The following is a 23,476-nucleotide window of genomic DNA, read 5'->3' as shown; positions in this document are numbered from 1 at the left end:
TTCCTCTGCCAACGATGAGAGCATTATTAAAATCTACAACACATGGAAACATACAGCCATTTTGAAACAAAACGTTTGAGTTACACTGATTTGAGAAGAGTAACTGCTTCAAGCATTTTGTGACCAAAATTTTGAGTAATTTTTTTTCCAAATCGGATAAAAACGAAAATAAACGATTTTCCATCAAAAATCCTAAAAGAAAGTTTTGAGTCGGGGGGTAAAAGCTAGGGTTGGTCGGGAAAGCGGAAACAAACACTTTTTTTTCTTAGGCCTAACCTAGCACTTTGTGAACCCTGGGCCCCAACCCTGCCACCAAATATATTGCCTTTTTATTAAGTTGGGACAATAAAAGGTTTAAAAAAAAATGAACCATAGAAGATGTTGAATAAAAACTTTGCATGAATAAGTATGTCATAGAATTTTGAAATTTTCCTCGTATACATGTATTTAGACTATATTTCTGATATCCAAAAACTCTCTGTTTGCAGGAAATTCCCTGTATGTTCATGGAGGGATTGAAGCAAGGTACAGCACTCAACCATCCAAGAAGATCTTCAAGCTGGATATGGACACCATGATATGGAATGAAGTGAGGGCTCCAAACAGCCCAGCTCTCAGTCATCATGCATGTATTCCATTGGCTAAAAAGTACATTGTTTTGATTGGAGGGTGGAATGGGAAAGCTAGAACATCGTCCATTGTAGTTTTTGACACAGTAAAGGAGGAGTGGATTTATCCAAAGGTGACAGGTTTTCCCGACGATGCTGGTCTGAGTTCCCACACTGCCTCACTGCTGAGCAATGGGAGTATCATCGTGATAGGAAGGGAAGGAACTCTACGCATGCAACCAGGGAGTGAATATACAGGCAATGTGTACATGTTAAAGGGCTGTCTGGACAGATTTGAATTCCATTACGAGGAATATAGTCGCTTCACTGAGTCACGGTCGGGCCACACAACCAGCTTCATTGGTCCCACTCTGTACATCATCGGAGGGAGGAACGACCAGTTACTAGAGGTGCACAAAGGCTATCGAAGTGGACACCCCCAAAACGATCTGATGGAAAACATTCTCACCATTGCCAAATCCTTACCCCCAATGTCAAAAATGCCAGGAGGGCGCAAACATCACATTGCCATCGAAGGCCCCTCCACCATTCTTATTCATGGAGGTGAAACTTTTCGTGGCCAGAACTCGCAACCAGTGGGAGATATTCTCCTGATGACCAATACACCAAATATTAATTTCTACAAGGTGGGAACAAGTAAAGTTGAGCGGGCTGGCCATGCCTGTTGTGTAGCTCAGGACAGAATCCTTTTCCATGGAGGATTTAGTGGCAAAGATCTCATTCATGGTGATACCAGAGAGCTTAGAATTCTGTAAGAGGAATTTAAGAGCCTAAAGTGCTGTTGGGTAATTTTTAGTGCCCTATAAGGATCTACTAATTATATGTTAATGATATGATCAACTTATTGCGAGCAGATTCAGAATACAAGTTTTAATTCAAGTCGAGCTAATACTGTTTGATTTTGGCGCAACATATTAGAGAATAGAATTCATTTGAGTCATTCACAGTTTGATTTGCGAACATTATGTCAACAAGTTAATTAAGGGTTGTGCACTCATATTTTAAGGTAAATTCATATCTTGTAAATGGGTAAACAAAAAAATTTTCATTTATGTTTTACTTATAGGTAAATTCAATTACCTGGTATGTTTTGGAAATGTTATATTAGTTTTGAAACACACACCATGAACTTATCATAGTTTCTAAATGAAGATTGTACTGAGTGCATTAAATTTTATTTTTAGTGCTTAGAAGTGGTTGATTCACAGTTTGTTTTGTGAGTTTTAATTTTTCCTTTGTTACCCTATTCTGTTCGATTAACTGAAGTGCCATTTATTATTTTTTCTCTATATATGATGTAGATTTATTTTGTTATTGTAACACAAAGTAACAAGTTTTTCTTGATGGCTCTTTACACCATTGTGGTCAGTAATTATCTGCCCTCCATATAGATTTTTGTTTTTTATGCCCCAGCCATGAAATGGTAGAGGGCTTTTAGTGTTACCCTGTTCTGTCATTCCGTCCTTCTGTCATCATTAGTTATGCCCCTTGAATATAACAAAAAAGAGACAACTTTAGTTTCCTTACTCAAACTTTTGAAGGGATATACACACACACGAAAATCATCACAATCAAGCATCTTACAACAGTGACCAAAAAACAAGAACTGACAACTCTAGCTTCATCATATTACTGATACTTATATTGAACAAAACCCCATAATCAGACATGTTTGAATACAAAAAACCCTGAAACAGTGACTGAAATTCCATGAACATGTTGATTACCTAGTGATCAACAAACCATAAACACATGCCATAGCAGGACTTCAACAATAAGCTTGAACAACCAATGTACAACAGTGACCCACATCCCATTTACAAACACAAACGTGTATACTATGACAATATTTAGTTTCACTTCTTACCATCTATTAAATTGCACTGATTGATCTGAGTAAAAAGACCTAATCACCAAATCTGGTGCATACGCATACTATCTTCTTTCAGTATTTCTTGAAGATCATGAATAACTGACTTTCCTCGTGGCTTCAACCGCATCATGACCTGAAATTTTACTAATGCTAATATACATTTCATTTATGTTAATATTTGTAAACAGTAAAATGAATTCAATTTATCAATTTAATACTATATCAAAGGTTATATTCATTTGAATACTATTTATAACACAGTGCACTATTTTTGTCAGCATGGTTCGGCTGTTCCATGGGCTCCTCTGTTAAATGCGCATTACTCATAGAATAGCAGAGATTTTGAAAAATAAATCATAATTGTGGAAAGGTAAAAAACATAAATATAGCCATTGAATCCTTATTTTTCAAAGACAGGTGATCTGATTACTGCAACAGTGTGTACAAACAAATTTTCATAACCCGCTAGTGCTTTTTATTCAACTTGTATACACACACCGTTACAGTTATGTGACCACATCTTTCAAGAAATAATGTTTCAATGTTTAAATACTAAAAGACTATCTGCAATCGCATATTTGTGTGTGTGTGTGTGTGTATATATATATATATATATATATATATATATATATATATATATATATATATATATATATATATATATATATATATATATATATCTCTAAACTTCCTATATATATGTACACATACATGTATAAAAAGTAAAATATCTGACCTCAAAGACACAAAAAAACTCATAAACAACCCAAAGAAAAAATGTTTGAGCAAACAATCAATGACAGTGACCAACATCCAATGAACAGACAAATACATGATAATATGAAAGCAGCTCCAAAACCATATGCATTCACATATTATATATGTTTGCAAATGAACAAATACCTAAATTCAAAGATACAAAAAGTCAGTGACAAACTATAGGGAAAATGTTAGAGCAAATAATCTCTGACAGTGACCAACAATTCATGAACAGACACAAACATTTATAATTATATGAAAGCGATTCAAAAACCACAAGCATTCACATATATTTCTTTTAATGTACACATGTATAAACTCTATATGAATGAATGCATATACCAGGTACACAAATGTGTATTAAGTAAACTCAAAGACACAAAAAGTAATGAACAATCCACTGAAAAAATGTTAGAATAAGAAATCTAGGATAATGACCCACAATCCATGAACAGAAGACTCAAACATGCATAAACATGACAATGTCCCACAATCCATAAATAGACACAAACATGTATATACAGTACTCATCAAACAAATTAGGTACATGCAATTCTATCCAGCATTCTTTCATACAAATATCAAAATTCTTGTGACCAAAATCAAATAAGAAATTACATGTACCGGTAAATCATTTCTGTAAGTAATGGAAATGAAAGATTAATGTGAACAATCGAAGATCTTTATAGGAACATATTGGTAACACATTTTTCTGAATGTCCAATGCATTAATTCATATATACCCAGAGTTTACAATTAACTGCATAACATTTAATTTGTATGTAATATAGCTTGTTATTTTATGGATTATTTTTTTCAACAACAAAAATATTGATCATAGATTTTACATATTTATTAAGAACAAGAGTTGTATTTTTATTGAACCTGTTATTTTCCACATGATTCGATGTTGGGCTGAGATGTTAATAGCAATTGGCTGGGATGTTCGGTAATGAAAAAATGTACAAATACAGATAACTTATTAATCATTCAAGCCAATAAGTCATTTTGTATACCCTATAAAAGAAGCAGCAAGGATTAACAACTAGGCATTTGTTAATAAAAAGATTTCTGTGGATATCCTATTTAGTTAAGTCTCCCAAACAAAGTTTGGAGACTTATTGTTTTTGTACGGTTCTTATTATTATTAGTCCCCTACCGGTTTCACCAGAGGGGACTATAGCTTTCCTCTGCGTCCGTCAGTCCGTCTGTCTGTCGGTCGGTCCGTCCGTCCGTCCGTCTGTCGGTCTGTCTGTCTGTCTGTCTGTCCCACTTCAGTTTTCCACACTTTTTTTCTTTATGCGTTTAAGGAATAATATGAAATTTGCTGAACAGCTTCAAAATGTCAAACTACAGATCATGTTTACACTTTTGTAGCGTCTGGTTGACATATTTTCGAGAAAATTATTTTTTTATATTCCAATTTTTCAATGTTCGGGTTTGATATTCTGCATAACAGTGCATTGTTTTCACAATTTCCACAAACCGGTAGGGGACGTGTATTGCTTATGCAATACTCTCAGAATGCTTGTTAGGGTTGTTTTCGTTCGGTTTCTTTTTCCCTAGTCTTTTTTTTTTCTTAAAAATTTTGTGTACACGATTTCGCAGAAACTACTCGGTCAATTTACGTGAAACTTTCAGATCTGATAGATATTGCCCTTATTTGAAATTTTTTTAAATTGTGACGTCACGCTGCAAAAGTTGTTCATTATGATCTTATTAATGTAACAATACTATTTTGTTCGGGTATTGCGTAATATGAGAGTAAAAAGCTAGACTTGTTACCATGTATTTGTGTTTTATTTGACAAATAAACGGGGTATTTATGCGTATAACTGACATAAAAGGTACCAGTTTACACATTACGGAAAGTGTTTAAACAATTTAGTTATTTTCTAGTGAAACACATTATGGATAAAAAAAACAAAACTGCTTCTATGCAATGCATTTGAGTCGCATTTAAAATCTAGCTAGATCACCCCTGCGAATGTTATTGTCATTTAAATTTTAGACCACCTGATTTTATTTGACCCTTTCACTTTCGCAGTAAAAATCATGCCTCGTGTTTATAGTCTATTTCATAGAGTCTAGGTATTTGTAATCAAATATAAAATCTAAAGTTTTATTGATTATAAACTTTAACTTTATTAATTGGTGGATAAAATATGTTCTAGAAATAAATGACAAAAAAAATTAGTTTTTGTCTGCTGTTGCAACAATTAACATGCTTTAATAGAGACACCCCCCCCCCCCCATAGGATTAATTTTCGATCCGCGCCTGACCTAGTAATAGCATCAATAGTAAACAGACTATATATTTTATGCAGAATGTTCCTTGAAATTGGCTCGATATACTAGGTTTTTATGCGAATCAGACACCCATTTGTTTTCTAAAAACATGGTATTGCACACCAAAAGCATCAAACATGGCTGTGACTTTATTAAGCAACCCAATGTTTATATTTTCAACATCTCTACACGTGGTTGAACACAAACGATAACTCTATTCTGAATTCATCGTTTAATATAAATAACCGCTAGATGGTGAAATTAGACATACATCTTTAAAGATTTTCATGTTTTAACATAAATCAAAGTAGGGTATGATATGAAAAACGACAATTACTTACATATTTTGAGAATATTATCCGAACACATACTTCCGCTCGAAATTTCAAAGGAACTGAACAAATCTCGGTGAAGTCTCGTGAACTTTCATGGAGCACCTCTGGATTTATAACATACTTAGCAACGAGAAAGAAAACATTCCGAACACATTTGCAGGGGTGTAGATTCCGAGCTGTGCATGTGAACAATTACGTATTCAATCCCTTGCCCGCGGCCGAGCTAGCTGGACTAGCGAGCGGTCTGCCGTTTTGTAATACACAAGATTTGCGTCTTGTTGTAATGCACACATTGGTTTATTTATTAAACTGCAAACTCAAAAATTCCAATTTGAACGATTTTCATAGTAAATAAAAAAGATTATACCTTTACCTACTACCATAGACAGTGTATCAGCTTACATTCGGAAAGTGTCTAAACAGTTTGATAACTCAAAAACGGTTAAGATTTCAATATGACTGTTGCTGCAAAAGTTGTTCATTATGATCTTATTTAGAAATGTTAGGGTAATCGTGTTTAAAAATCCAGACATGTAAACTTGTAAATCCGAATATGTAATCGTGTTGGTGTGCGAGTCTGAGTATAAATATGTGTAATTCTGATCGTGTAACCTATAAAATTCGGGCATATACACGTGTAAGATTTGACTCATGCACTCGGTTCCTTCGCATGATGCACAATTTGCAGCTTTATTACTTTCATCAGTTAATTAAACATTCAATTATGCACACTTTCAATCCGTAGTCTCTGCATTTGTATCTTCAGGCTCGGCATATGACATGGTACACATTGACAAACGTAAAGTCTACAATTTTGTCGAATTTTGACATGACCTTATATGGCAACTGCCTTGCTGCGGGGAAACGGCATGCCGTAATCGCCGAAATGGATGAAAAAATAAACATAATATTCAGCTTAATTGTTGCAATAAGCTTTTAATGAACGACACTTTTTTTTATCGAAAATACCGGTATTATTTTTAGAAAATTTTTAGAGGTATGATTGAAACTAGACCAAACAGGAAGAGGGTCATGCATATAAAAATCGTCGCCGATGTGACAAATGCGCTAAGAAAGTGAGCGCACAAGATTGTAAGTTTGCAGGAATCCTCGACACGAATCAATTGGGATTTAAATGTCTATAACCTCGAAAGGCTATGTACAGGTTTCAACAAAAATATATTATGTTGAGAGTCGAAGTACATGACTATTCCGGTTATTAAAAAACTCACAAAGCTTTCAAAAAATGGCAATGAGAGGTAAACCGATAACTAGTTGGAAATGTTAATGAAAACATTATTTAATGAAGTTATATTGTGTTATCCTAAAAAACTAGTAATAAGAAAAGAATTTTTTTTATAGTGTTCATACAGCAGATCTAGAAATCAATAAAAACAAATTAAAATATACCGGTATATTATAATTCAACATCATGTTATAATAACATACATTTAAAACAAAAAAGTTTAATTTTTTTTAAAAAGACCACCAGTTGGATTTGAACCCAAAGCACTGAATGTATGTATTCACTAAATCCAGGACGAAACCACTGAGCCACGGATATTTGTCATTATTACCTAATCAAAGGGATTTTGTTGTTTTATTACAAATTAAATATTTGCGTCTATTTTGAAGTGCCGGTCAATAGACTGCGATCTATTAGACCGCCGGTCAATAGACTTCGATCTATTGGACCGCCGGTCAATAGACTGCGATCTATTGGACCGGCAACGTATTTCAGAACGCGGGTATGTTAATGTTACATCCTTTTGATAGTTCTCAGGGAATGTATATTCCTTTACACAGACGCTGTTTTTAGTACTTGGTGAAACCAAATTCAATCAACAGTTTTAAAGCCTCATATAAGGTAAAAGACTACATGGATTTAAAATCTAAGGGGTTGAAGACTCCCCCTTTTTTGTGTAAACTAATATTAAATTGAGATGTTGTAATGCATGCAACAGGTTTTGTGCACGTAAAAGATGAAAAAAAAAATCTTAGTATATTGCATAATGGCACGAAAACCATCTGCAATATGCAAATTATAAACCCCGAAAAGTAAAAAAGGAATTAGGTAATAAAACAATTATTTAATGCTTGAACAGTCAATAGACCAGAATTTTTTTTCCCTTGGTGCAGGGAACAGCTCAGTATGATCTATTGCCCTCGGCCGTTGGCCTCGGGCAATAGATCATACTGAGCTGTTCCCTGCACCTCGGGAAAAATATTCTGGTCTATTGACTGCTCAAGCATTAAATAATTGTATAATATATGCTCTATAAAGTACTGTTTGAAACACCACTGTCATATCAATGTACTTTGTTTTTTATCCTTCAAAAAATAATTTGAAAAGTACATAATTAGTCATCTCTGGGTCATCTCTCCATCTTTTTTTAAAATGCGACATTTTTAATGTTGAAATATGTTACCTTTACACGTTTCAAATTTGTGGAGAGAAGACCCAGAGACAACAAAATCATTTAAAAACAGTTGTAAATAAGTAGGATTTTGCATGAATTGCATCGTGTTGCTATATTTAGACCCATATTATAATAAAACCTTTAGCATTTCAAATATTTTTCCACTCATTCCACATCCAACAGAAACCAAATAACGGTTATAATTCGAAAAATATTCAAAATTAATTGATGAAATTTTCACTCTCCTTGTGCGCCCAGATTCCTGCCGAATCTACATCTTAAGCGTCCACATTCTTTCTGTAATATACATATAATTCTCATGGTATTATACGATAAGGGTTAAAAAGAAATGCCTAATATCCTCTAAAATAATTTGACATGTAATTTAAACTGGAATATAAGTTAATGCGTATGAGACGGGTCAAGAAATTTCCTAAGGGGGTAAATTTATTTTGAGCGGCATGAGATTCTGAGACCACCGTGAGGTCCCATGTAGCCCCATTGCTTCTGAATTCTAAGAATTTTTAGAGAGAATTTTTGAATGGGTTTTTCGATTATTGAAATAGTGAAAATCGCGGGCGGGCGAGTGGCTGCCAGAAAGGTACCCTTATTGTACCGATAACTCCTCGTACAGTTTTCGAGATAGGCAATTGTTCTTTTGCATATCAATTATACATACTGTATATCAGAAGTATGCAAATTGCTAGGATTATGATTTCTGATAACTTATCAAAAAATATCAGCTGTTGAACTTAATCATTTTTGGCAAAACATTGCATATAGAGTACCCCATTTCTTTGGATAGGTAGTATTTATCAATTCAGGATTGACAAATGGATTATGGATACTGTTCACACAAAAGAAAACCCGGTTTGCTGTCACATTGACAGCTTTTCTCCTGTTTTTTTGTTATTTTTCTGAATAAGTGAGAATAAACGACCTGCAAAGATTTGGTATTTTTTTTTTGCACAGGGGCCAAGCCCGTTTTAACAATAATTTCAATGTAACCATAAATAGAGAAAGGGGTCGAACTCTGACCCAGATAAAAAACTACCAGCTCGCTTCAAAAGCGTAATAAATCAATTAATTTTTAAAACACTCGCAATATGCATGTACGTGTATTTTTAGCTCACCTGAGCTGAAAGCTCAAGTGAGATATTCTGATCACATTTTGTCCGTCGTCCGTCTGTCTGTCTGTCCGTCTGTAAACTTTTCACATGTTGAACTTCTTCTCTAAAACCACTTAACCAAATTCAACCAAATTTGGCTCAGAGCATTCTTATGGAAAGATGAATATAAATTGCAGAAATGAAAGAAAAACTTTCATTGAAAGCGGAGAAAACCTCAAAACTTGGGAAGGAAAATATAATTTGCAAAAATTAAGTGCTTATTCTGTTTTAAAACTGAGTTATTACGAAAATAATAATAAAGGAAAGGCGTGTTTCAATAAGGCGTGTTTTAATAGCTTCGGGTTCGGCATCCGGTAAAATGGGTAGGCAAGACTTGGCCTGGGCAAAACAAAAGATTGGCAGTTATTAATCTGCCAATCTCATTAAAATTTCAGGACATTTGATGGACCAGTATATTTGTTTTCGCTGTAAATAATGCTGCAAAAGAATGCGTATTTGGAATCGACGATTGCCGATCTGCCCCGGATTTTATTTTGCCACGGCCCGGGTTTGCATACCCATTTTACCAAGACTCGTATTCCATAATTCTGAAACGAGGTTCTTTGTTTAAAGCAGCCATGACACTAAATGATAAACGAGTCGATCTGACAATGATGAATTTGTTTGTTGTGCAACAGTTCGTGTACGAAGGGAATCTTTGAAACATGCAAAATACATTGGTGCCGATTTTGGTGAAGTAAATTGAGGCTAAATATTTCAATGCGTTGACAGTTTTCACATATGACGGTGGTGTTAGCTTGTGACTTTCGTTTCGTTTTCATTAATGCTTTGCGTTAACCTGGGAACTGTCGCTTGTATTTCCTGATTTTTACGTATCAAATCAAACAGAGACTTCGGTAAATCAAACAGTTTACTGTTTACCTACGCAAATTAAGCAACATCTGATGTACATGTATTAGAAAGAACTTAAATGCAATTCATTCAGGCTATCGGTAATTCGGTATCATCTTTTGCGTATTGGTAGAATAATGCAATATGTTTTGCTGAGATGCTCGGCATTTTCTCGAGTTTATTCAGTTTAAATAGAGTTTAATATCGCTGACGGAAATATGTAGGTATAGACATGTATATGATTCATTTTGAAAAATAAATTGTGTTCTTTATTTGTTATAGTGCATGTTTCTTGTGTTTAATTTTTTACAATTTCTATTTACTTACCATATTTGAGTGTTAAGCTTCGAATTATAAGCAAGATACAGAGATTTGCTCACAATTCTATGTTTGTACACAGATCTGAGGCCATTCATTTTTTTTCATTTTAAATGCCGAATAGGAAATACCAAGTTAAAAATCTTAAGCTGCATGAATGTAATAAACTCATGTGAACAAAATATGACTCAAACCTAGCAAAATTTTTAGCTCATCTTGCTTATAATTCTATGATTGACGCTGAAATTTTGGTTGATCAATAGAAATTCTCTATGAATTAGAGTATGTTAAATACTTGTACACAAAAAAATTAAAGAATGATATGCTGTATATAACTACTCTCTGGGGCCCCCTCTTTATACAATGAATAATGTGAAATGGGAGTAAATAAAAACGACATCGTTAAAACAGTTTCCATAATTCTGACACATTTCTGTTGCGGGGATAAAAGAATTATCGCTATTCCTAAGAAAATATTACAGCGGAAAATTATCCTGGTTTGTAGCCATTTGTTATTTTTGAATAAAAATGAAAATAATGGGTGGGCCATAGTAAATTAGAGTGATGTGCCTGTCAATACGGTAATATTGATTTTTATAGCTCTTTAACATGTCACGTGACAACATTTTTCATTCCAGTGTATTCATCAATCAAGTGTGAGTAAAGTTATAAAAGTCACGAGTTTACACGAGGTAAACAACAGTCATTTAATTATAATGGAGAAGACAAATTAAATTGTTGAATATATTTAATTTGAGAAATTGGGCGCATTGAGGTACAATTTTCTTCACATATATACATGTAGGATTTCTTTGATAAAATACAATAACTATTATATTTAAAAAAAAGAAAAACAATAACTAGTAAATAGTTGAGGATGAAAATGTACCTATATGCTCTCATATATTTTGATCGCTTTATTAAGTGGGGGAGGGGGGCAGAACGAAAATACAGGGAATTAGAAGTTACATGTATATACCCTTATACCTTTTGTCATTTAGGAACTTTTTCCGAAGAAGTGGATCAGTACCTCTCACCCTCCAAAAAAAAACTACATACATGTAAAAAAAAAATCAGGCTCCCAATTAATTGGACAAGTAACTTTATTAAAAAGAATTAAATATCAATCAATTAAAAATAAAATTAACCAATTAAAAATCTAATCAATTATAAATATTACAAACTTATTGTTTGATTTTTTTGCACGAACTTGTAATCAATGCTAGCTTTTAATAATTTAAACCATTACATGCTAGCCTAAACTAAAAGGTTAAGTATACTTAATTTCACAAGTAAATTTGGCCTTTAAAAATTCTTTTGATATTTATTATTTATTACACTAAACATGTACGCTGGTTTGTACTATAAGAGCTGCCAAACGTTTTTGTTTTTTTTTTCATTCTTTTAAGTTACACTGTGTAAACCTATTTATTTACTTAGTTCCATTTAGTTTCCTGTTCTTTTCAAATGGGCTGGATCATGAAATCTCATTCATGAGATTTTTGTATCTCTGCAAGTATAAATGAAAAAGATAGGTTTGTTAATGTAGGTGTAATATCAATAATATTCAGTAAACCTGTAATACTATCACCGTGCAAAATTCGCTGTTTAATTATAACTTTATTTTGGACTTTACTTTTAAAATTCAACATCTGTTTCGTAATATTTTCTCACAGTTTATTTCTTACAAAGTTACTTATTCATTTAGTGATTGACACTTTTCGGACTCTTAATGTGATTTCAAAGAGACAGAGTGCCATGTCTCAAGAACTGCTAATCTCTTTAAACAACATTGTGCAATTATCAGTTTTTCATGTCTTGGACATTAAAGACTCATTGAGTTTATTTAATTATTTGATAACTGTCAATATTTCACTCAGCTTACTTATGTCATCACCTGTCAATTTATAGTCATTGTTCAGATTCCTTTATATAGTTTTGTACAATTGTCAATCGACAGTCTGGAATACGGCGGCCAGCCTCGGCCACGTCCGACTCACCCAGAGTCTTGAGTCCGGAGGCCACTACTGGCCATATCCGACTTGTTTGTAATATGTCTGTCTGTTAAATTGTTATAATGTTGTCATCGTTGAATCTCGTCCAATAAATACGGAATCCTTCATCACTTGGTTTATTTCTCTGGAACTGTATACTGGTGGACCTTCGGGAATACGGCAAACCTACCCTTCGTTTTTACCTTACGGCCCACACCGCGCCTCAACCTTTTACCTTATACCCTTTACGCCAACATTCCCTCACCCGGTTCGTACTGCACACGACCGATGCAGACCCAGAAGAATTCTCTAGCACCGTAAAAACTACGCGGTCACAATACTATAATAAAGATTTATACAATATAAGCACCACCTTATTTTTTACCACTGCTCTTTTTCTCTGTTATATATTTCGACACAAAAGCAGTATAATAGATGTTAAAAAAGTATAAAAAAAAAAAAAAGTTGAAATAAAATATTTGCTTTTTTAACCCTTCATTAGTTTTAGTGCAAAAAAAGTACAAAAAATTGAAAAGAACATTGACCACGAATATTAAATCGGCTAATTTCTCTTTGTTATCAAAAACATGGGAAACAAATATATAATTTTATTTATAAAAAAATCAGAACTACCATAAAGTTCACACAAAAAGACAATGTTGATGAAATTTTCTTTTCTGCATGAAGATTATTTAATAATTTATTTATAGACGTTGGCTCTTTAAATAAATAATGCACATCGCTTTAGTTTATTCAATAGAAATAACAGGAAAAGTTATGTTTGAACATGTAAGCTCACATCGTCATTCAATGTTAATGTTTTCCCCGAATTGACGGCTTTGTATAAGGAACGGTAAACTCTGACTCACCCCCAATTTAATCTAATCTATAAACCTTCCTCATGCATTTTTGGCATAAAATGTTACCAATGTACACGTTCTTTGCAATGAACGAACTGCATCTACTTCTCCAACAATTGTGTCATTTCCTACAGATGTTCTGGAAAGCAAACGCATCAGTTTTTCCCATGATTTTTGACGTTGCACATAACAATAAGTGAGGTACATGTATATACTTTTCTCCATAGATATATTTAAATCAAAGAGCAAATATCATTTAATATCAATATCAAAGTTTAATATACAAAATGTACAATTCTTCATAAAAAATAAACGGTGTTAATAAACGCTGTTTTAAATTAAAAACCAAAAAAAAACAAAGTATGCGTACAGATGCAATCGAACAGGGGATGAAAACATTTGTGACAGTGTCCGCAAAATTCGACCCGAGGGGTGCCCGAAAGAAAACTTCTTTATCACCCTCAAAACCTATCAACATATCTAAGATTTTTTAAGGGACAGAGACTGGTCAAAGCCTAGGCCAAAAACAATGCAGAAATATACCATTTTACTGAGAAAATGCTTCAAAGATAAATATTTTTATAAAGATATAGATTTTTAAATTGCATGAGCAAATGACATGTTCAAAATGCAAATTTGAAAAATTTCAAAATATGTACGATACAAATAGACAAAAAACTTTCAAAAATGATCTTTTCCGGCAAATCTATAGGTCAATTCTTTTGTTATTTGTAATAATTCTTAAGTGTCAAATGTACAGTTTTAAGCAAGATACAGGGCTCACAACTCTTTTTAATGTAAATAATACTCATGCAATGGTTTTGTTCACACAAATTCAATATTACTGTTAATACTGTTTTTAATAAAAAAGATTTTCCCCATAAAGTGTCTGGGACTATATATTTATTTGATTCTCATTAAGATGTGCATATTTACGCGCCTTCATGTATGCCGACATTACAGATGTTATAAATGGATCTGCATAAGCCAGTGTAAAGCAGAATTAATGACTCCAGTGGAATAATTGACCGGGGGTCAAATTTTTTGTTTTGTTCCATATTGGATCACATTCTAAAATGCAATGAAATTCATCGGCTATACATTTTGTGTTACAGCGAGGACAAAATCTTTCATTTAATGGAATACCTTTCCATCTTCCCAGTTCAACTGGTAAATGGTGATTTGAATTACGAAATTATTCAAGAATTTTTTTTGAATTTCAGGGGTAAAACATCTAAATATTTTTCATATCCAAAATTTGTTTTAAGAATTTTATATATAAATCCTTCTAATGAATTATTTATATCAGCATGCCACTTCTAAATAAATTGATCTTGTAATATCTGTTTAACTTGCCGTTGAAACCCATTTTTGGTTAACTCTCAGCTAAGTTGAAGACGGGCCTGTATTTGCGTTACAATTCAACTTTTTTAAAATCTTCAATTTGACAGGTAAGCGCATTCCCAAAATGTGGCGTCTCTACCATGTTTAATGTCACGAAGGGACAAATATCTTATCCCAAAGGGAAGATCAATAAACGAAAACGACACCGAACGCTTTTTCAACTAGAATTATATTTAGTCAATTAGATTGACTCAAGTTCACGACCTTCTTGTAAATTCTTATCACAGTTGCATTGGATGCATTGACAAAGTACAATTTACAGGCATTCTATCCAATTTAATAAGGATTGACAGAAATATTATTAGAAATATATAATCATCATCAAATTTATTTTATAAGCTAGACTAACATTTTTATTTTTAATATAAAATTTACGATTTGGAAACAAAGTAATAAAAAATGTACATTATTTAATTTTGGGTTTAATGTGCTACAGGATTAGACTTTGAGCAAAAAAAAAAAATTGCTGGAAATACTCTAAACATATTTTATTTACAAAGAATATTCAATGTTTTATTTTATTTTGAACAAAATTTATTGATGATGCATCTTTTGAAAAGCATCTTTTCTTGTTTATACGATAATTTTTTTTTAATGATACTGAAGTCTCAGTAGTCTGATTTACTTCATGTAAACAAGCATTTTAGCTTATATTATCGATAAACATGAATTCTTTATTTATAAAACGGCAATATTATTGAGCTGATATCAAAAAGATAGTAGAACATGTATAATGATTGCATTCACGAAGCTTTTAGATTAAGCAATATATTATTGAATCGTATACGTAACTGATTTGAGATGAATAAACATCATATGAAATCCTATAAATCAATAAAAAAAAATGGTGAAATTTTAGGCATGTTATGATTTTTTCTTATACATAAAGCTCAAAAAGTACACACAACATTTGACTGCCGTCATGAAAAAAGGGTCCTAAAGGTCAAAATTTCACAAATTTACTTTGTCAATTCCGATTAATCGAATCTTTCTGAATACAAATATAATCATTCTTTGAGTATTATGAGGTGATAATTTTGGTCGGGGCGTGATCAAATCCAATAAAGCCGAATTTATCACCTCATAATATTCAAAGAATGATTCCTTATTACTTATTTTTATATTATTTTTAGCCATCGTACGATTAAATATTTAAGTATAAATAAGCAAACCCCGCTGGCGCCTCAATTTGACGTAATTTGTATTGTGGGTTATATAGTACAAAATCGATATGTAGTGTTATCACAGGCAAAGACACTGGAAAATGTAAATATACAAAGATATCCAAGATCTTGTGTGCTTTAAGCATTTTATGACAATTTTAGTAAGACATTTTAACACGACTTTGACGTAGCTGGTCGAAAACGTCACGACCGTCAAATTTTGTTTTGCATTAATTATTTTCTTCTATACTTCCTTTCACATCGTCTTTAGTTGTCTAAGATAGAATAATTTAATAGTTTTCTACAATTCTAGATTTCTTACAATTTTAACAAAAGAGAGCAAAACATTTTGAATAACCAGATATAGGTAATGTTCTGCAGCTAATCCAGAAACACTTCCGATAAATCCACATGCAATCCCCCCTTCCCGAAAATAAGAAAAATAGATAGATAAAGAATATTTAAAAAAAAAAATTCAACTTAAATTCTCCCCAACCTTTAAATGCATCAAAGTTATTCGAGCTGCAGAGTGGCAAATTAGCAAACATGTAACAAACAAAGATAAAGATTGTCAAATTCGATACCTATGTTTCCACAATTTTGGGGCATTCACGAGTTTCTTTTCAAAAAGAGAAATATTTTTTGATCAACGTTTTGCACAGAAATTTTATTGCATATTTATTGAAATTCCTTTTAAAGTAGTTCTGAAGTAAGTTTAAAATCAATAGCTGTTTTTGAAACTCGGAGGTTATATGGTGTTAAATTATTTTCCCGATTTCTCTTCTCTTTTATACGTTATCAATTCTTATGAAATTACCGGTGAAAAAAAATCGGCTTTGACTGCTTCACTGAAAAGTTCCAACTACAAAAATGTGGAGAACAATTTTTAACAAAAATGGCATCTTATAAGATTTAAATTTACATCCACTAACTATGATTCCCTCTATTTCTTACGAAAATTAACAGCTGTTTAGAAACTGAAAAGACTGAAATCTAATCGGTCCAGTTGGTTTATCGATCGGTCGAAATCTTGAGCAACCACAGCATATAATTATAGACCCACAGCATATAATTAGAGAACCACAGCATATAATAATAGACCCACAGCATATAATTATAGAACCACAGCATATAATAATAGACCCACAGCATATAATTATAGAACCCCAGCATATAATAATAGACCCACAGTATATAATTATAGAACCACAGCATATAATTATAGACCCACAGCATATAATTATAGAACCACAGTATATAATGATAGACCCACAGCATATAATGAAATCACCTAACATAAGGCAGCCATGGCGTTCCATAGGTGTACATTAACAATAATTTAGTGACTTTTACTTACTTATTTATTACTCATTATTATTCAGTCCACTAATACTGAATACTGAAACGTACAATTCTATTCAATCGCTTTATAAGTGTGCCATTGCATTTTTGTGATGCGATTTTTATAAACCATAATCGTTATAATAATTAATTAAAATGCAAGATTGCATCTAACTTTTAATAAGACTTCTGCATTCATTACGTCCATTTTTTACACTAATCGATAGTTCAGTGCCGATAAACGTAGCCTATATTCAGTGAGTTGTAACATTTTTACAGGTTGACAATGAATGAATAAACGTATATCTGCATTCTCTCTCTCTCTCTCTCTCTCTCTCTCTCTCTCTCTCTCTCTCTCTCTCTCTCTCTCTCTCTCTCTCTCTCTCTCTCTCTCTCTCTCTCTCTCTCTCTCTCTCTCTCTCCTGTGTTACAAGTTTGAGACTTCACCGCTGGTTTTTATTTACAGTTTGAACCTTTACATAGACTGAAAAAGAACGCTCCTATTCTTGCTGATTATCTGCATAATTATAATGTGTTGGATTCAATATGCACTTCCTTTTTTGATTCTTGGAGAATAAAAATGAATGACTACTACTGTCTAATATTAACGGCATATATAATATGTTTTACGGTGCTACCGTTCTGGCGACCTTGCATCATTGTCAACTTATAGTGTTATTTAGGTATCAGCGAACGTCAAAGAATTTTTGAGAGAGTATTGCTCTACAATAAGTATGCCAAAGGGCTATGATACATACAGCGCAACCCCATACCCAGAGAGAGAGAGAGAGAGAGAGAGAGAGAGAGAGAGAGAGAGAGTCCGGTACCTGTTTGTAGGTGTGCAATTTCCCTAATTTATTGGTTATGATACATACAGCGCAACCCCCTACCCAGAGAGAGAGAGAGAGAGAGAGAGAGAGAGAGAGAGAGAGAGAGAGAGAGAGAGAGAGAGAGAGAGAGAGAGAGAGAGAGAGAGAGAGCCCGGTACCTGTTTGTAGGTGTGTAATTTCCCACTTTTAAATTTAATGGTCTGACTATATGCAATATCTACATAATTTTTTACCTGTTTATTTTTTTCATTTTATTCCTTTTTATTTAGTTCAAAATGTCCTATTGTTTATTTCCTCCCTACTCATATACTTATTACCTGCCTACTGTACATGCATGCACAATTGGTTTAAAAATGGATCGATATGACAGTAAAGTATGGCTCTTGCTAGTATATATATATAAAATCTCTATATTAAAAAAAGATTAAAAACAAATCATATGTCAATGAGGCAGGTATCGCAGTCTATATACTGAAATAGCCAGTACACTCATTACAGATGTTTGATCCACCTCTAAATTTATATAGCGCGAGTGCACTGTGACGTCATCCATGACTTTGTTCGTCTTTGTTTACGTTTCTCGACTCAATACGGATGTATGGAAGCATGTAACAAATCTTTTGAGTCTCGCCAAAGCATATGCGGTATTCAAAACGTGTCTTCAAACTTTAAGTCACCGTAAATTACGAGTTAAAAGTCGGCCATTTTTGGCATAGCACCACGGGTGAAAACATTAGAGAGCATTATGGGACGTAGACAAAAAATTTTGTTTGATGAACTGTAGGTTTAGCTCGTTCTTTTTCCCGCGCACACTGGTTCTTAGAGCTCGCTTCGCTAGCCGGCGCTGCGCGCCGGCGAGCTGCGCTCGCTATTAATGCTCAGTGGTAGTTTGTTAAGTGTAAAAGCCTAGGAAGGGCCATTGGAATAAAAGTTTGATAACTTCGGGTTCCTTGCGGTGGTAAAAGTTTTCGAGACAAAGCCAAAGTTTTTTGGTTAGGGCAAGTCCACGGGTTGCATTTAACAATGATGACAGATGTGTGGTTCCTTCTGCGCTCGCCCCAACGGTCACACCGTAAAACATAATATGTAAACGGTGTGACCGTTGGACCGATCGAGCGCAGATTTAACACAGTGCAGATAAAATCTATTAAAAACGCAAAAAGTAGGATCCGCCAGCATGGTTGCCTACTCAAATCATTCGTCAAAGTTAAACTAAACGTCGCGTGCTCAGTCTACATTATGACGTCATATTTCAGACGTATAATGTTCAAGTTTTGTCTTCGGAAATAGCCGAAGAGAGTTACGTGATTCCGAATTTTTTTTAATTTCTTCTTTTATTGTTCATCAATTTAATTCATATGAATGCCAATGTAATAAAATTGAATACTTCATTCAGTATAAAAAAGATCAGTTCCTTGATGTTAATGTTTTTATTTTCCATCTGATACCGGTATTTTGATAAGACATACATAGAACAAGTCGTGTTTCATAATTGAAGCGCTATTGAAACTTATCTAGTTTCCTTTTTTAATTTCTTTTAATTCAAATTGCCTTCTATTGAAACACTGTAACTTATTTAATCGAATTTAGGGGCAATAAACATCGATAAGTGCCAGTCAATCAATGATAGAACTAACTTTTTAAAAACAAAATGGCTGCCAATATGGCGGCGCCCAGGGCTGGAAGAAATTTTTTTGGGCCTTAGTACCCCTGATTCAACTTTCATTTTTCACTGATTTTCTTATATATACGTGTTACCATTAATCCTCGCTTCGCGAGGCGGGCTTCGCCCGCCTCTCGCTGCGCTCGGTATTAGTGAATAAAATATTTGTGAGCATTCATCCAAATAAGTGCAATTTACAACTGTTTCCTGTATCTGAAGAAATGTCCTTATTCGTCAGCTGTTCTTTATCTTAGCCTTTGCAAGATTTTGAGAGGATTTTGGTCATTTCAGCAGATTTACAATAACTTCAATTAGAGTAATTTCCCCTTATCAGTGCTTATTGTGACGTCAAAGCTGACGTTGGTTAAGTGTCGTCTTACTCTTTAAAATTCCCTTGAGAAATAAAAGTATGCGAAGTATACTGTTTTATTTACTTAAAAAGCATGATGTTCTTAAAATTACACATCTTATAAGCTTTTCAAAGGTTTTACTTTGATTCTCGGGAGAACGTGATGTTGGAACGTGAGGTTGGAAACCATTGGTACTATGAATTGTGGGTCAAAATTTACTGACTCCGATTTTTTCGGTTTAAAACCTTTGAAAAGCTTATAAGATGTGTAATTTTAAGAACATCATGCTTTTTAAGTAAATAAAACAGTATACTTCGCATACTTTTATTTCTCAGGGGAGTTTTAAAGAGTAAGACGACACTTAACCAACGTCAGCTTTGACGTCACAATAAGCACTGATAAGGGGAAATTACTCTAATTGAAGTTATTGTAAATCTGCTGAAATGACCAAAATCCTCTTAAAATCTTGCAAAGGCTAAGATAAAGAACAGCTGACGAATAAGGACATTTCTTCAGATACAGGAAACAGTTGTAAATTGCACTAATTTGGATGAATGCTCACAAATATTTTATTCACTATAATTACGGTAATTTCCTGAAACGTAACGTTATACGTAGCAGCGCCTTTTTTTAAAGGGGGTGGGTGGGTGGATGGCAGCCTCATCCAAAAAATCTTTGCAAGCAAAAAGAAAAATAAATCATGAAAATTCTAATCCTTCAGCTCTTTAGCAGTTCAATTGTTTCTTTATTTTCACTTCCATTTATTACATGGGGGGGGGGGGGGGGGGGGACAACACCATGTTCTTTTAACATGATAAGCAAATATTTTTAAGCGTAAATTAAAAATAAAATTAAACATTAATTATTTTTTTTCAAGTGGAGGGGCAAATCCATGGTAAGTCAATTTTCTATGTATAAATTGACAAAAATGAAAAAAATTTTAGCATGGGGGGAGCTCTATGATGAGTCAAGTTTTATATGTAAGTTTAAGAAAAAATGTCTACTGCAAAAAAAAAGGGGGAAATCAATCAATCAATCATAATCACAATCACTTTAAAAGAGGAGATGCAGTGCAATGAATATTTATATATTAAAATCTTTATTATTCAACAACATTGTATCTGAGATTAAACTATTGTTCTACATATAAATAAATAAATTATAACAAATCTTATAAACTATGAATAATGAAAATTTACTGAAAAATAGGTAAGTTTTATTTTTTGGCATTCAAATTTCACGTTGTTAATTCTATTTTATTAATTTATTATAATTCATTGTTTGATCACATGCTGTGCTCGCCCCAACGGTCGCACCGTAAAACATATTAGTCCTACCTTTAAATAAATGGTTACCTCGGAGGAAAAATATTGTTATCTCCCATTGCAATATTTCACTTGTTTTTACACAACACCCTTGATCCAAATCATTTACTATTTTCTTTTGAGAAATGGACAGGAATAGGATATCCCTCTCCACTTCTCAAAAGTGAATAGGCTAACGGTGTTATGCCTGTCCAGTTAAATTGTTTACTATTTCAAATTACCCGCCAAAATAAAAAGTACTTGCTAAAATTTTGCTGCGTTCCTGTTATTGTGACGTAATCTCCAAGGAGATAAGCTAATATTTCAATATGGAGTCCGATGTTTAAGAATACCGCATTGGCAATAATGCACTGGACATAATTCACTGTAATTTTTGTTTCATCGGCGGTTTTTTCCAAACAAAAGACGGTAAGCATTATACACTAGATTTTGACACAGCATTTTATCGTGTTGCTGATCAGAGGAAAGGTGTCGGATGTAATCGATCTATATATTTGCATGCAGGTGCTCGTTTTGGGTAAATCAAACAGCACAGAAAACCAAGCATTTAGTTTATATGTACAGTATGTTAGTAAGTAATTATTTTTATTTACGCGTGTATGCAATTTCAAATGAAATATCTACGATAATAATTAAGTAAATACAGTATAAGTTTAAGGGTAACGGGTGGTTTCGCTCAGATCACTTGTTCACGCTGAGTGGTTTCGCGTCGAGTGGTTTTGCCCCTTTTCAATATATTATATAAATATTATTACCGATCAATGATTACCTGTAAATATCGATCTAAGCAAACCCCAAATAATTGCTAACGTTGGGTTTTATGAAATAATTTAAAATTATCGTGATTTCACCTAATCGAGCTGTCTTAATTAATGCCTTTTATAAACAGTTGTGTAGTGAAAGCATTTTTAGCCAATTTTCTGTGAGCCATTATGGGTCACCCCAAAGCCAAAGCGCCCCATGCACGAGCACCCCAAATTTTTTTTGTAGCGCCCCAATTACGTTTCACGAGCGCCCCAAATTTATTCATGAGCGCCCCAAAGTAAAATTATCAATACACCTTACGTCTTGGATAATTTGCACGAGCGCCCCAAAATTGGATTTTCCAATATTGTACTAAAATCGGGATCGTTTTCACGAGCGCCTCAAAATGGTTTTCCTGATTATGTCTTAATATCTTCGTAGAATCTCAATGAGCACTTTCTTGATATCTTTTTCAGAGCGCCCAAAAATGTGATGCCTCGATTTTGCATAGAATCTTGTTGGATTTTTTTTTACGGGCGTGCCGCAATGTTACCTAAGATTTGTAAAAAAAACTATCTTCGGATATCATTTCCGATGAGCGCCCCAAAATAAGTTTACCTAAGTCTGCTCTCAAATCAGCATTCTATGTTGCTATAAAGTTAATATTTGACTACATGTGTGATAATTATTTGAAACCTGACTTTGCTTTAAAATGTACGTTGGAGAATCTCACTTTTAAGTTAAATATGCATCATTTACATGAGCGCCCCAAAATGAGACTGTTCTATTTTGAACTAAAATCAACGTTGGTGTACGAGTCCCCAAGTTTGGATTAATTTCACGAGCGCCCCAAAATGGTTTTGTTTTTTAGTCTTAATTAATCTTCGATGGAATCTCATTAAACGTACACCTTATTATTCCGAGCGCCCCAAATTAATACCTCAATTTTTTTGGATTATTTTCACGAGTGCACCAAAGTTTGCTTTGAATTATATTTAGGAAATGAGTTGACCCGATTTAAATTACTCAAACATCGATGTATTTCTTGTCTCATTTTAAAAAGAGGCAGTTTGCTGATATATAATTTGAAATAATGTTGCCCAGCTCTAGCCACGGGGAGGCCACTTCATTTTAGAGCCATTTAATGTTTTGGGAAAA

General features: G+C 33.5%; 2 protein-coding genes across 7 annotated transcripts in view; both read left to right on the top strand.

Annotated features, from left to right (window-relative positions):
- LOC105317307 (kelch domain-containing protein 9) overlaps window positions 1–5,045 on the top strand; it is a 31,536-nt gene extending 26,491 nt beyond the window's left edge. For all 3 annotated transcript variants that reach the window (XM_034470814.2, XM_034470811.2, XM_034470819.2), the window contains exon 3: window positions 489–5,045. In XM_034470814.2, coding sequence (XP_034326705.1) covers window positions 489–1,384 — 896 coding nt within the window. In that variant the 3' untranslated portion in view covers window positions 1,385–5,045. The remainder of the gene's footprint in view (window positions 1–488) is intronic.
- Window positions 5,046–21,849: 16,804 nt separating this feature from the next.
- LOC105317322 (doublecortin domain-containing protein 1) overlaps window positions 21,850–23,476 on the top strand; it is a 77,144-nt gene continuing 75,517 nt past the window's right edge. For 3 of the 4 annotated variants that reach the window (XM_066085689.1, XM_066085688.1, XM_034470784.2), the window contains exon 1: window positions 21,850–21,982. The gene's annotated coding sequence lies outside the window, so the exon portion shown is untranslated. The remainder of the gene's footprint in view (window positions 21,983–23,476) is intronic. The other variant, XM_034470787.2, reaches the window with a different exon arrangement.

This window comes from Magallana gigas, chromosome 5, assembly GCF_963853765.1.
Source record: "Magallana gigas chromosome 5, xbMagGiga1.1, whole genome shotgun sequence".
Lineage (NCBI taxonomy): Eukaryota > Metazoa > Mollusca > Bivalvia > Ostreida > Ostreidae > Magallana > Magallana gigas.
Note: the sequence above shows the minus strand (reverse complement) of the source record. Positions and strands in the feature narration are given on the sequence as shown.